The sequence below is a fragment of the Thamnophis elegans genome, chromosome 14 (assembly GCF_009769535.1).
Source record: "Thamnophis elegans isolate rThaEle1 chromosome 14, rThaEle1.pri, whole genome shotgun sequence".
NCBI classification, from domain to species: domain Eukaryota; kingdom Metazoa; phylum Chordata; class Lepidosauria; order Squamata; family Colubridae; genus Thamnophis; species Thamnophis elegans.
In genome coordinates, this window is record NC_045554.1 from 12,453,637 (window position 1) to 12,468,340 (window position 14,704).

General features: G+C 44.7%; 1 protein-coding gene across 1 annotated transcript in view; it reads right to left on the reverse strand.

Moving 5' to 3' along the window:
- NLRC3 (NLR family CARD domain containing 3) overlaps nucleotides 1-6,311 on the reverse strand; it is a 36,900-nt gene extending 30,589 nt beyond the window's left edge. Inside the window, 11 exon segments of the mRNA XM_032231029.1 lie at nucleotides 514-875; nucleotides 877-1,082; nucleotides 1,085-1,615; nucleotides 1,618-1,689; nucleotides 1,692-1,745; nucleotides 1,748-1,871; nucleotides 1,874-1,917; nucleotides 1,920-1,986; nucleotides 1,988-2,127; nucleotides 2,130-2,254; nucleotides 6,244-6,311. Of these exon segments, the coding sequence (XP_032086920.1) occupies nucleotides 514-875; nucleotides 877-1,082; nucleotides 1,085-1,615; nucleotides 1,618-1,689; nucleotides 1,692-1,745; nucleotides 1,748-1,871; nucleotides 1,874-1,917; nucleotides 1,920-1,986; nucleotides 1,988-2,127; nucleotides 2,130-2,254; nucleotides 6,244-6,311 (1,793 nt within the window).
- Nucleotides 6,312-14,704: the final 8,393 nt, after the last annotated feature.

Here is a 14,704-nt window from a genome sequence, read left to right on the forward strand (position 1 = left end):
TAGGGGGTAGTGCTCATCTCCATTTCAAAGCAGAAGAGCCAGTGCTGTCTGAAGACATCTCCGTGGTCATGTGGCCGCATGACTCAACACCAAAGATGTACGGAATGTTGTTCCCTTCCCACCAAAGGTGGTCCCTGTTTTTCTACTTGCATTTTTACATGCTTTCAAACTGCTAGGTTGGCAGAAGCTGGGACAAGTAATGGGAGCTCACTCTGTTACGTGGCGCTAGGGATTCGAACTGCCGAACTGCCAACCTTTCTGATCGACAAGCTCAGCATCTTAGTCACCCCATCCCTAGACAGTTGAGAAGAGAAAGGTAAGTAAAGTGCAGGGGCAGGTCGGCAGATGGGCGAGCCCACTTGCTCATGGGAGCAAACCGGTTCGGATCTTCGGAGATACCAGTTTGCCCGAACCAGGCTGAACCGGCAGAATCCCACCCCTGATTTCTAATAACTGTCTAAATAATCAAGCTCTGGTGAGCCTCATCTCATTTCAACCCTGGATAAGACCTACCTGAGACTGCGACAATAAAGCAGCTGGGAGAGAAGACTTTGCAAGATGTGATAAGTGAGACAATTGGAGAGATTGGCTTCTTCCACACACGCCTCTGATGTCTGGAGAACGTAAGCCAAGGCAGAGCAATTCATTGGGGTCAACATTCCAGCTAGGTTCTCGGTTTTCATGGCCTCCTCAATGTTGGCAGCTACCTCTGTGTATTGAAGCTCGTGTAAGCACCGCACGAGGTTCACAGTCCTGCAGGAGACAACTTGGTCCACGGCCAGGAAATTCTGGAAGAGGCCCACCACATGACTCTGGTAGCTGTGGTGTTCGTCCCTCACCAGGAACCAATCGGACAAGACTTTGTTTACCGGCGAGGGAAAGGAGACCAACAAGGAAGCGTATAAAAATGTCCAGGTGCCCATCCTCGGATTGTAAGGATCTCTGGATGGCATTTTTAACATGGTTGACAAAGCCCAGCTTGGGCCAAGACATGCCACTTTCAACGAAGAGGTCAAAGAGGGCACGCTTGGCCACGGAATAATAATAAGTAGCCGCTAGATATTCCTGAAACGTTAAGTGGGAAAATAGTAGATGCTAGAAAACGAGATCTCTTCCTTAAGCAGGATCCTACTGGATAAGCTGAAGTGAAGGGAAGAGAGGTCAACTCCATAAGCTTTCATATCCTGCTCAACAAACATTTACTTTCTCTTGATCAGACTGTAGAAGGCCAATCGCCCCAGCCCATTCATCATCTTCTTGCCATTGTTCACCATTGGTTCAATCCGGAGGACTTCCTTCTGTTTCCCTTGCCAATCACTGCACAGCAATATTTTAAAGTAATAGGAATAGATTTCTGACAACGTCTTAGGGATGGCTGAAGTTTCTGGAGGCCGATCAGCAGCACTCGTTAGGAAATAGCCCATCGACGAGCCGCAGATGCAGCAAAACGCTGGCACAGTGCAGAGGGCATACAAGGACTTGTTGCTTTTGAGATGTTGCATCACACTGTCCGCTAAGCTTTGGTTTTCACCGAACATGTGACCTAAATAGTTTTTTATTTCAGTCTCTCCGAAACCTTGCATCTCAGTCAACCGGTCCACCAGACCCCCGGGATTTGGCTGGTTGCCGTTGGCCGGGAAGTAATCCAGATGGACATCTTTTGCAACAGGTGGCCTCGGATGATGTTGTGAGTAGGTTGTCCACTTGGATCTCCTTCTGGGGGTCCGTGCAAACCGTTGCATTGGAAAATCCAGGAGGGTCTTGAATTCGTCTAGTCCATCCAGGATCAGAAGGACTCTGGCACTGCTCACGGGAAGAAGGCTGAGGTCCATTAAGTGGGGGGCTGCCAGCCTGACCAGCTTCTCGGGCCGAGAGCTTTTCCGTAAGCGTTCAGTTCCCGAAAAGTGAGAGGCAAACAAATGTGAACTTTTTGCTTATCTCTCTCTTGGCCCAAGCGTGGACAAATAATTTGACCAAGGTGCTCTTGGCCGATCCCCGCCACACCAATTGTCATCAAGACCCGTGGAGGCATGCTGAGCTTGGAGAGAGGCAGGAAGAGCTTCTCTAGGGAGATCTTTTTGGAGATGTTCCTCAAGCCGTTGGTGGTTTCGATCTGGATGAAATCAGTTGCTTCTGCTGGAGATCGCTCAGCCCTTCCACGAGGAGGAGATCGGTCACCCTCTCCAAAGGGATAAGTTCTGGATTAGTGCCACACCAGGTCTGAAGACCCTCAGTGTGCTTTTGGACATTGGTTCTGTGAAGAAAGAAGGAAGAAGATGATCAAGTGACCAGAGATTCAGGAATGTCATGTCAGGAATTGGAGTATTTGTCTAATTGGCCACAAATGACCTTCCCTAAGTTGAAAACCTTCCTATAGTTCCATGGTGATGAACGTATGGCACGACTGCCAGAGGTGGCACGCAGAGCCCTCTCTATGGGCACACTGATCTGTCTGGTTTCACACAGCACACCAGGCAGCTGGTCTTCACTGTGGCCTGGAAAATGGCATGAAAATGGCCCGAAGAATGCCCCCAAAACTGGTTTTTTTTCAGGCCGTTTTTGGGCATGTTCCGGGGCTATTTTCAGGCCTCTTTCGGTTGTTTTCTGGACCATTTTCCGCAGATGTTGTCCGGGGCCTGAAAAATGGCCAAGAAACAGGCATGGCCCGCAGTGGCAGCTGGTCTTCAAATTCTGGCATTCTAGCAATAGCAATAGCAGTTAGACTTATATACCGCTTCATAGGGCTTCAGCCCTCTCTAAGTGGTTTACAGAGTCAGCATATTGCCCCCAACAACAATCCGGGTCCTCATTTCACCCACCTCGGAAGGATGGAAGGCTGAGTCAACCCTGAGCCAGTGAGATTTGAACAGCCGAACTGCAGAACTGCGTCAGCTGAAGTAGCCTGCAGTGCTGTATTCTAACCACTGCGCCACCTCGGCTCTGGCGCACGCATATGCACAAGCATGCAGGCATTTTTCTGATTGGGGCACTTGTACAGAAAAGATTTGCCATCACTGCTATAGTTCAATAAGGCTCAAGAGAGTGCTCTCTTCTAAATGCTTCCTTCTTTTTTATGGATCAAATAGTATGATGCTCAGCACTGAAAGTGCAGATTAAGTCACCTGATATTTAAGGCTTTGAAAGGTGTAATAGTAAAGTAAAGATAAAGGTTCCCCGCGCACATATGTGCTGAGTCATTCTGACTCTAGGAGGCGGTGCTCATCTCTGTTTCAAAGCCGAAAGCCAGCGCTATCCGTAGACATCTCCATGGTCATGTGGCCGGCATGACTCAATGCCAAAGACTCATGGAACGCTGTTACCTTCCCACCAAAGGTGGTCCCTGTTTTTCCTACTTGCATTGTTACATGCTTTGAACTGCTAGGTTGGCAGAAGCTGGGACAAGTAACAGGAGCTCACTCTGTTACGCAGCACTAGGGATTTGAACCACCAAACTGCTGACTTTCTGATGGACAAGCTCAGTGTCTTAGCCACTGAGCCACCATGTTCCAAGTATAATAGTAATCCCATCCAAAATTCTCAACTGAAGGGACTGAAGACAATTGTATCAGTGTTGGCTTCAAAGGGAAATGAAAGTTCTGGTTATTTTTTTCTTTATATTTAGAATCTCCCATATGGGGAAGAACCCTAACCAATATCCATACAAGGCCAGGAGTGGTTGAAGCATCTTGAATGTGGTCCCATGGAGTAAAGTCTTTTCCTTTTTTTTTTGCTAAAAGTTGTTCAGATGAAAAACTGTCCAGATGACTCATATACAAAAGTATTTTTCATAACAGGCAGAGGAGGAGGAGGAGGAGCAGTGGTGGGATTCAAATAATTTAACAATCGGTTCTCTGCCCTAATGATTTCTTCCAATGATCAGTTCACCAAACTGTTCAGAAAGTTAACAACCGGTTCTCCCGAAGTGGTGTGAACTGGCTGAATCCCACCACTGAGGAGGAGGGAGGAGGAAGGAGAAGGAGAAAGAAGGAGAAGGAGAAGGAGAAGTAGGAAAAGGAGGAGGAGGAGGAGGATTCCAAGCTGTTTTTTTGCAATTGACAAAATCCTGTTAGTCAATTACAAAAGGCAGCTTTATCTGGAACAGCTCATGTCCTGCGAGGATATCTTTAACACCATCAAAAACTTCTGCCTATCCCAGATCTTTGGGGAAAACTCAACAATTGGGCAAAAATGCCAAATCCAGCCTAAACATCTGGCCGACTGTGCACCCAACTGTAATAAAATAGAGCAAGACTGTATCCCCTGGTAAGACTCACCATCCATCAGGGATTTGCTGGGATCATTAGCTGCAATAGAGTGTTGACTGCATGTAGCAGACAAATTCCACCATGTTCACCCTTCAAAACTGTCTACTTGATGGATCCTGTGGGAAGTCTTACTTTATCCATGATTCTGAAGGAGGAAAAAAAAAGATTATTGCTAAGGCAGGAGGGAAAACAATCAACCGTTTCAATACATCACCATTTCTTCTCTCTATTTTTATAAAGGCCGAGCGCCAAAGAATGGAGGCCTTTAAACTCTGGTGTTGGTGACGACTCCTGCGAGTCCCTTGGACTGCAAGGCGATCCAACCGGTCAGTCCTAGATGAGATCAACCCCAACTGCTCTTTAGAAAGCCAGATCCTGAAGAGCAAACTCAAAGACTTTGGCCACCTAATGAGAAGGAAGGACTCACTGGAGAAGAGCCTCATGCTGGGAAAAAAGGAGGGCAAAAGAAAGGGGACAGCAGAGAATGAGATGGATGGATGGACCGAAGCAGTCGGTGTGAGCTTAAATGGACTCCAGAGATGGTAGAGGACAGGAAGGCCTGGAGGAATGTTGTCCATGGGGTCACAATGTGTTGGACACGACTTTGCAACTAACAACAACATTTCTATTGTTGTATGTCCTACTGTTGTCCTAATAGCAGCACCCAAATTTATCATCTGGGTGGTGCCTTATGGGAAGAAATCAAAACATTGAGAGAACAAAAGGACTTGATCAATCCCAGCTGCCCATCTTTATCTATCAAGGTTGCCTCCAGGAACAAAGACAAGATGTATGTCAGCTACCTCTGGGCCTTACTCGTGAGATGGAAAAATATTCAGGATTGCCATCTTCATACTAAAACAGCCTTGTCCTAATGCTCAGCAATTGCTGATGCAACATCCTCATTGCGCTGCTTAGTTGTGGGACACCTATGTTGAGAAGTTGGATTATTTTAAATCATTACCCTGTTGGACAATAAATTGGCAAAATGCTCCACTGAGCAGAATTGGCTGGAAAACGCCTTTCATTTTTCCTCCCAATGACCTTACTTGCTTTTCTAATCACCTCCCATTGTTTCATACCAATTTCCACTCCTTCCCTGTCTCCTAAACTCACATTTGCCATCTCTAGTAAACAATAGTTTTCAGGCCATTTCCCTTCATCTGGACTAACGTTTCAGAGAACCGGGGAACCAGGAGCATTAACTCAGGTGACTCTCAGTACACAGATAAACCTCCAAGTGCTTCAAGGACCCTCTAAAACAGTATTTCTCAACCTTGGCAACTTGAGGTTGTCTGGACTTCAACACCCAGAATTCCCCAGCCAGCGAATGCTGGCTGGGGAATTCTGGGAGTTGAAGTCCGGACATCTTCAAGTTGCAAAGGTTGAGAAACACTGCTCTAAAAGGATGCAAATGACCAGCTGTCTGCAAGGAGAATAAATCCTTCCATTCCTCCCTATCTTTTAAAGCTGAAAAAGCTTCTTGGATGAGAAGTGAATTGTCTTCAAAGAAAAAAAACAGGGAAAGTCTAGTTGCCTCTTGAAAAAAAAGCCCCTTTGGGACAACAATCTCTAATATTTCAAGCAAAGCAAAATGCTTCCGTCACTAGTGGCTCGGGAGAGTGAAAGGAAAAAGAAAAATGAGCTATTGAAAATTATTATATTGTATTGTTTCTCTTTTTTTTCATTTTGATGCAATGTCCCTCTTTTCTGCATCGGTCCTCTGCGTGCTTTGCTATCATCTTGAAAAATGGCCTGAATGTGTAGGATTAAACTTTCCTACGAAAGAGGGGGGAAAAAACCCACGTCTGCAAAAGGATGATGACTCAGATAGTCCCATCTCTTCTGGGTGGGGGGATTAAAAATAAAAACTCCTCCGCTGAAAAGCTCTGCCCGTCAACCCAAATGGTGGCAGGACAGGATTCAGATCTCCCAAAACGAAAACGAATTTGCATTTTTGTATCATAAACACCGTTACCGATTCTCGTTCTCCATTTTGTGAGGCTTCCCCAGGATTTGATTCTTGTGATGCTGAGTCAAAGCCATGAAGGTTTCCTGGCAAACATCTTTCAGCCACTTCCCTTGCTGTCGTATGACATTCAAAACCTAACAAAAGTGTCCCTCACTGGTTGTCCATCCCATAGGTCCCATCTGCACATCAGGGGCCACAAGATACTACGGTGTGACTGCTGTCAGAAGATGCACAACTGTTTTAAGCTTTGAAGGAACAGGCCAAGTCTTGGCTACACCATTGTCAGGCCTAGCTTCTTCTTCTTGTGACTTTTGGCTACCTTATCAGCAGACAAATTTAAAATAGTTTTTGCTTCCTCCTGTTCTTTTCTTTAAAAACCCATCTCCAAAATACAGGTTATGACCACGAATGACCACGAAATTTCTGTTGTTAAGTGAGACGCTCATTAAGTTTAGGTTTAGGTTTATTAGATTTATATGCCGCCCTTCTCCCAAGGACTCAGGGTGGTGTACAACATTAAAATAAACACATAATACAAAAGTTAAAAAAAAATTAAATAGAATATCCCAAACCCAATTAAAATTGACAATGACATTTTTTTTAAAAAAAAATTCAAATTCAAATTAAAAGTGATCAATAATTTATTTTGTTTTGTTCAGGCCAGGCTGGCTTGCTGGAAAAGCCAACTTTTTAGGGCGCGTCGGAAGGACCAGAGGTCGGGGATTATACGAAGCTCCAGGGGCAGCTCATTCCAGAGGGAAGGCGCTCCCACAGGGAAGGGTCTCCCCCTGGGGGTCACTAGCCGACACTGTCTGGCCAACAGCACCGTGAGAATCTTGCCTCATTTTACCACCATTCCTGGCTACAGTTGTTAAGTGAAAAACACGGCAGTTGTTGAGTTGGTGACACAGTTGTTAAACGAATCTGGCTTCCCCATTGACTTGGCTTGTCAGAAGGTCGCAAAAGGAGACCATGACCCCCCGGATGTTGCAACCGTTATTAATATGAGTCAGTGGCCAAGCTTCTACATTTTGATCCCATGATTAATGGGGATGCTGCAACCATCCTGTGTGTGAAGATCATAAAGCTGGTCTACTTTTTTCAGTGCTGTTGTAGCTTTGAATGGTCATTAAATGAAATGCCGTAAATTGAGGACTACTGGTACATATAGGCACAGACACTTAATTTCCCAGTCCCCTTAAATACTTACATTTCTTGAAATTCCTCTGGGACTCCCCAAAACTTTCATTTTAAATCCAACTTCCAGCTTATGGAGAGCCAAACTTCTGTATTTGAGTGCTTCACTTTTGCATACAAGTTCCTTGTTTAGAAGATCTGGTTTTGAACAGAGATATCTTGTCTGGATCAGCGGCTTCCAACGGCCGAGAGTTTTATGATAAAAGGTAGATCTAGGTCTCTTTTGGGATGTTCTCGGTCCAAGAATAAAATTATGACGAGACTAACTCGTGTTGCAAATGACAGCTTTTCTTGTCACTGGATTGCCGACATGATTCCAGCAACGTTGCATTATCTCTTTTTAATGATTTTTTTATTTTTTGGTTCAGTTCAGAGTTTCACTCTTCTTCACCTCTTCCTGTGCTGCGGGGTCTAATTCGATCTTCCTTCCTGTTTGCTGCATAGGCTACAAGACAACCTGGTGCAGTGAGGTGGCTTCCGAAGAGCAACGTGACAGAGAGCGAACCACAGGTCTGTCTTGGTGGATGCTAGCAGACCGTGGCCAAAAACAAAACAAAAAAACAAAAAGAGAAGAGAAACCACCTTTTTTTAAAAATGTGAAAAATCAACCTCCAATCAATTGAAACAGAGCCATGATTCCGATAGCAGAGAATATTTGTGGCTCGGAATTGAATGGGGAGGTCTTCAGCCACACTGGAAATCCTGCATTCAGTTTTGGTCACCACGATGTAAAAAAAAGATTTGAGACTCTAGAAAGAGCGCAGAGAAGAGCAACCAAGAGGATTAGGGGCTAAAACATATGAAGAATGGTTGCAGGAACTAGGTATGTCGAGTGTGATGAAAAAATGAGGGGAGAATGATAGCAGTCTTTCAATATCTCAAGGGCTGCCACAAAGAAGAGGGAGTCAAGCTAGTCTCCAAAGCACCTGAAGGCAGGACGAAGCAACAGATGGAAACCTAATCAAGGAGAGAAGCAACCTAGAACAAAGGAGACATTTCTTGACAGTGAGAACAATTAACCAGTGGAACAACTTGCCTCCAGAGGTTGTGAATGCTCCAACACTGGAAGTTTTTAAGAAGATGCTGGACAACCATTTGTCTGAAGTGGTGTAGGGTTTCCTGCCTAAGCAGAGGGTTGGACTAGAAGACCTCCAAGGTCCCTTCCAATTCTGTCATTCTGTAGTGCTCTCCAGAATTGGTGGTTTTCTTCTTTTTTAAAATATATTTTTATTGTATGATTTTCTTGGCTATGTATAAAATCTCTATATTCACAATAACAGTATACTGTCTGGGTACACCTCAACAATCACTATTGAATACAGATAAGAGGCGTGTTGCAAATCCCGATGCTACTGGTTCTCTGCTTGTGTGGGTGTGTGGGCGGAGCCTCCCGCCACCGCCACTGCTGGTTTGCCCGTTCTGGGCTGAACCAGAAGCAACGCACCTCTGATACAGATAGTAAATCATATACACAATAGTTGTGACTATTATTCTCAATACCTATTCATCTTCCCTTATCCTTGTTGAAAATGTTGCATTATTTGATTAAGCCCTCTGTTCGGTTTTATCTATAATCTATTAATAATATCTAACATTGCAAACATCAAGGAAACATCAGATTTGCAGCCATTAATTTCAAAATAATTATACAGTTTACTTATCTACTTATTCAATGTTCCTTACTCAATTACACAAATTATTTCATCTTTGTTTATACATCTAGATTTCTAACTTCTGCTGCTATTTTATACCCATTTTTAGAATAGTTCCCAAGTTAAGAAAGTAATCTTTTCCCCATTTATGATTTCTATCTTTTACCTATTCATCTTCATCTTCACTTATTAAGAATTTTACATTGTTTGATTGGGCCCTCTGTTCACTTTTATCTATCATCCATTGATAATATCAAATTGGTGGTTTTCCTGCAGACATTTCACTCTCCAACTAGATAACCTCATCAGTGCTAGAGAGAGTGAGGTTTGTTCTCTGTTATATATAGTACCAGTGCCCATAGGAGATAATATTTGTAATTCAAGACTGAACTCTGGAATCCTTAATGCTCTCTGAGCTTGGTGGTTTTCTTGCAGATGTTTCATTACCCAAATATGTAACATCATCAGTGTAGCGCATTCATTTTGAAGGGGTATTGCTCAATTTTTTTTAAAAAAAATATTTTTTGGCACAGCTTACACCCATTTCATATTTGCAAGAGCATTTCCAGTGGTTTTGACATGTGCAGGTCAAGACATTTTACTCTTAATAAAAACAACCCTCTATTATTTGAAACAGGTTCTTTTTTTCCATTTATGGAAAGGATCTTAGGAAGTTGCTAACACGCTGTTATCTTTATCTAGGGACGCAGTGGCTCGGTGAAACTTGTCAGTCAGAAAGGCCGGCAGTTCGAATCCCTAGCACCACGTAATGGAGTGAGCTCCTGTGACTTGTCCCAGCTTCTGCCAACCTGGCAGTTTGAAAGCACGTAAAAAAGGCAAGTAGAAAAATAGGAACCACCTTTAGTGGGAAGGGAACAGCGTCTGTGCGCCTTCGGTGTTGAGTCATGGCCGCCACATGACCACGGAGACGTCGGACAGTGCTGGCTCTTGGCTTTAAAACAGAGATGAGCATCGCCCCCTAGAGTCAGGAACAATCAACACCGATGTGTGAGGGGAACCTTTATCTTTATCTATCTAATAGGTTGGAAATACTATTTTTTTCTTGAATTTCATGCCAAAGTTTTTTGTTTTTAATTTTATCCAGTTTCCTTTTTTTCATTTCACAACCGTATCCATCCAGAGCGAGTTAGTATGGTGAAACCAGTCCCAGTTGTCTTTTGGAACAAGGAAAAAATCATCTCCTCCATGGGCTAAAAACTACTCAATTCCTTTCAGGTTGGTATAATGAATGGATGGCTATCTGGTTAAGAGCCGAGGTGGTGCAGTGGTTAGGGTGCAGTACTGCAGGCCACTTCAGCTGTTATCTGCAGTTCAGCGGTTCAAATCTCACCGGGTCAAGATTGACTCAGCCTTCCATCCTTCCGAGGTGGGTAAAATGAGGACCCAGATGTGGGGGCGATATGCTGACTCTGTAAACCGCTTAGAGAGGGCTGAAAGCCTTATGAAGCGGTATATAAGTCTAACTGCTATTGCTATTATTTTAAAATTCACATTTTTTTAAGGAATTGGTGACCCTAGGTTCAGACACAGAAGGCCAATCAGTTTGGCCTGATGATACATAATTGTGCGGGAACCAGATGTTACCAACAAGATGTCGAAGTTCAGCTACATGGTTTGGCTACCCCAACCTAACCTCTACTTTCCTGTTATTTGGTAATCATCAGACATGCTTCAGAGAAATACTCTGCTTCCCCAAAAATAAGACCTCCCTGGATAATAAGCCCAATCGGGCTTTTGAGTGCATGCGCTAAAATAAGCCCTCCCCTGAAGATAAGCCCTCCCCTAAAATATTTAAACACTTGCGCAGCTGGTCCCAGCTACACTGTATTGCCAAAAGTATTCGCTCCCCTGCCTTTACTCGCATATGAACTTACTGTAAGTGACATCCCATTCCGAATCCATAGGGTTCAATATGACGTTGGTCCACCCTTGGCAGCTATAAGAGCTTCAACTCTTCTGGGAAGGCTGTCCACAAGGTTCGGGAGTGTGTTTATGGGAATTTTTGACCATTCTTCCAGGAGCGCATTTGTGAGGTCACACACTGATGTTGGACGAGTTTACGTGGCCTACTCCTTCGTGGCTGAGTTGCTGTCATTCCCAAACACTTCCACGTTCTTATAATACAGCTGACAGTTTACTGTGGGATATTTAGGAGCGAGGAAATTTCACGACTGGATTTGTTGCACAGGTGGCATCCTGTCACAGTTCCACACTGGAATTCACTGAGCTCCTGAGAGCGACCCCTTCTTTCACAAATGTTTGTAAAAACAGTCTGCATGCCTAGGTACTTAATTTTATACCCCTGTGGCCATGGAAGTGATTGGAACACCTGATTCTGATTATTTCGATGGGTGAGCAAATACTTTTGGCAATATGGTGTATTTCCTGCAGGGGAAAGGGGTGGGAATGTGCTTCATGCGCCCCACATGCACCTGCCATCCATCTCACATAGGCCACTACCACAAACCCTACTTACTGCACCCCTTCTCTTAGTGGAGCCCACAAAAGAGCAGCAGGCCCAGCACTGCTAGGGCTGGCAAGAGTGTGCCAGAAACAGAGGCAGAACTTCCAGCCCTCTCTGGATCAGCTGATCTGCGGGCCGAGGTTAAGAGGGCTCCTGCACCTGAAAAATAATAATACCCTGTCTTATTTTCGGGGAAACACAGTAGGTATTAGATATTGGGTATTTAATCAGCAACTCAAAGACTTTGGCCATCTAATGAGAAGGAAGGACTCCCTGGGGAAGAGCCTCATGCTGGGAACGATGGAGGGCAAAAGAAGAAGAGACGGCAGAGAATGAGGTGGCTGGATGGAGTCACCGAAGCAGTTGGCGTGAGCTTAAATGGATTCCAAAGGATGGTAGAGGACAGGAAGCTCCTGGAGGAATGTTGTCCATGGGGTCGCGATGGGCCAGACATGACTTTGTGACTAATAACGTTCAATCGGCTTCCTTGAGCCGAGGTGGCGCAGTGGTTAAATGCAGCACTGCAGGCTACTTCAGCTGACTGCAGTTCTGCAGTTCGGCTGTTCAAATCTCACCGGCTCAGGGTTGACTCAGCCTCCATCCTTCCGAGGTGGGTAAAATGAGGACCGGATTGTTGTTGGGGGCAATATGCTGACTCTGTAAACCGCTTAGAGAGGGCTGAAAGCCCTATGAAGCGGTATATAAGTCTAACTGCTATTGCTATTGCTATCCTCTCTGGCATTCTCCAGATGTGCTAGTGCTTCAACACCCAGTGATAGGAATGCTAGAAATTTTATTTATTTATTCTGCAACTGTGTATGGCCACCCCTTTAACCAAATAATTCTGGGCTCAACCAGGGTGTCAATCTTTGGTCAGCAATTGTTGAAGGCCACAAAGTAGCTGAAGCTACGTCTCCCAAGAGGGTGAAGTAGTTTATTTGGGTTTTTTAAAAAAATATGGCTGTAAATTGATTTTAGAACTTATGCTGTGGTTTCCACCGTCCTTCTTGTTTTAAAATGGCTTCTTCCGTTTTCAACAGTGAGAATGCATTCATATGTGGAAAAAAAGGGGAGTTTGTAGCATGCCCAGTCCTCAATTGAACTGATAAACATCACTCAATTTAAGGCTAGCATTGAGCATTAAAAAGCAATGAGTTTGAAGTCAAATTATGTTGAATATTGTGTACTCTGAAAATGTTTGCTCATCCTAGGACTTTCTCTCACTTTCTTTTAATCCTTCTTTCTTTATCCTTCCTGCCTTCCTTCCTCCTTCTTTTTTCTTCCTTCCTTCCTTTTTCTTTTTCTTATCCATCTGTCCTTTCTTTTCTTATCCCACCCTTTTTCTTTTCTTTCTTTCTTTTCTCTTTTCTTACCCCTCCCTCCTTTTTCTCATCTATCCCTCCCTCCCTTTTTCTTCTTTTTATTTTTCTTATCTCTCCCTCTTCCTTTCATCTATCCCTCCCCTCCTTTCTTTTTCTTTCTTATTCCTCCCTCCTTCCTTCTTTTCTTATCCCTCCCTCCTTCTCTTTCTTTCTTTACTTATCTAACCCTCCCTTCTTTCTTTCTTTCTTTCTTTTCTTTCTTTCTCTTTTTCCCATCCATCCATGCAGCCTACGTCAACTATTTTGTCTCCTTGTCACTTTGCTCAGATGGTTACAGACTTGTGGCATGAGAGTCCTTGCATCAAATCAGCCTGCAGACAGGATGCAGAAAACCACATTCAAAGAAGAAGAAGAAGAAGGGGGAGGCACGGACATTTTCAATTCTATAACCAAGCAAGGGGTAAAAAAAAACAAAAAACCCTGAATACTTCAAATCAGCCACCCAATTTGATTCATCTGAGCTTAGGAAAGGTAAGAAATGAAGTGTCATGACAAGGTCTCCAATCAGGTAAACTGACAGCTGCCAGTTAGAAAAACCTTATTAACATGCCAAGTGTGATATCTCTAAAAATTAGGACTGTTGTGAATGTGGGGAAAACCCAAACAACTCAGATATTAAAAGGGTGAAAATAGATTTAGCTGTTCGATGTGCAGGCGCTGGAGGCTGTTGCGGCCAGCCAGCAATCAGTGGATCTGGCAGCAGATTCAGACAGTGAGGAGGTTGTGTGGGAACCTGGGCCAGTCCTGGAATCTGGGGAAGGCTCTGATGAAGGCTCTGCGTCAGAGGCAGAGATGAGGCCAAGGCCGTTCGACAGTCATCAGCTGCCTTCAGAGTCGGAGATCAGTGGGGCAGATGAACAGCTGGAGCCTGTTCCCACTGTGCGCATGCGCAGAGCTGCCAGGAAAAGGGAACAGCTAAAGAGCAGGGGTCAACTTGGGAGTAAAGGCACAGGTGGACAGTGAATGGCCCCTCCCATAGGGGATTAAAGAGGAACGAAAGGGGAGGGGAGTTTGCAGGAGACAATTCAATTCATTAGGGTGAAGATCTATTCCTGGCTCCTTGCCAAGTAATTGCTGCTACAGCGTGGCGTTTGGAAGATATCGGCCTGGCAGCTCTCCAAGCCTGATCACAGCCTGCAGTTGTGAATCTCTCGAAAGACTGTTTGCTGGGACTTTGCTGGAGAGGAATTCACTTTAAACTAAATAAAAGGGTTTTTATCAGGACGAGGAGTCGGCTTCATGCTTTTGGGAAGCCTAGATCAGAACAGAGGCTTGGAAAAAATAATCATGGAGTAAACCAAGAGTGGGGTTTCTTCTCTTTTTTGGGGGGGGAGGGTGGGTTACGAGAGAAAGCAGTTGTCAGTCCACTAGAGCAGTGTTTCTCAACCTTGGCAATTTGAAGATGTCCGGACTTCAATTCCCAGAATTCCCCAGCCAGCATTCGCTGGCTGGGGAATTCTGGGAGTTGAAGTCCGTACATCTTCAAGTTGCCAAGGTTGAGAAACACTGCACTAGAGGGACCAGGCAGGTGGGTTTCAGCTGCTGCTACTGCTAGTTCGCTCAGGGATGCGCCACGCGCACATGCGCAGTACTAAAAAAATGCTTCTGGCATGCGCAAATGCCAAACAAGATAGCAGCGCCTATGGCACCAAAAGAACCAGTTTGCGGGCATGGCAGACCAGGGTCACTGCAGATTCAGCGACACAGGCCACCAAGTACTACCTATTTGGCCACGGTGGCTCAGAGGCTAA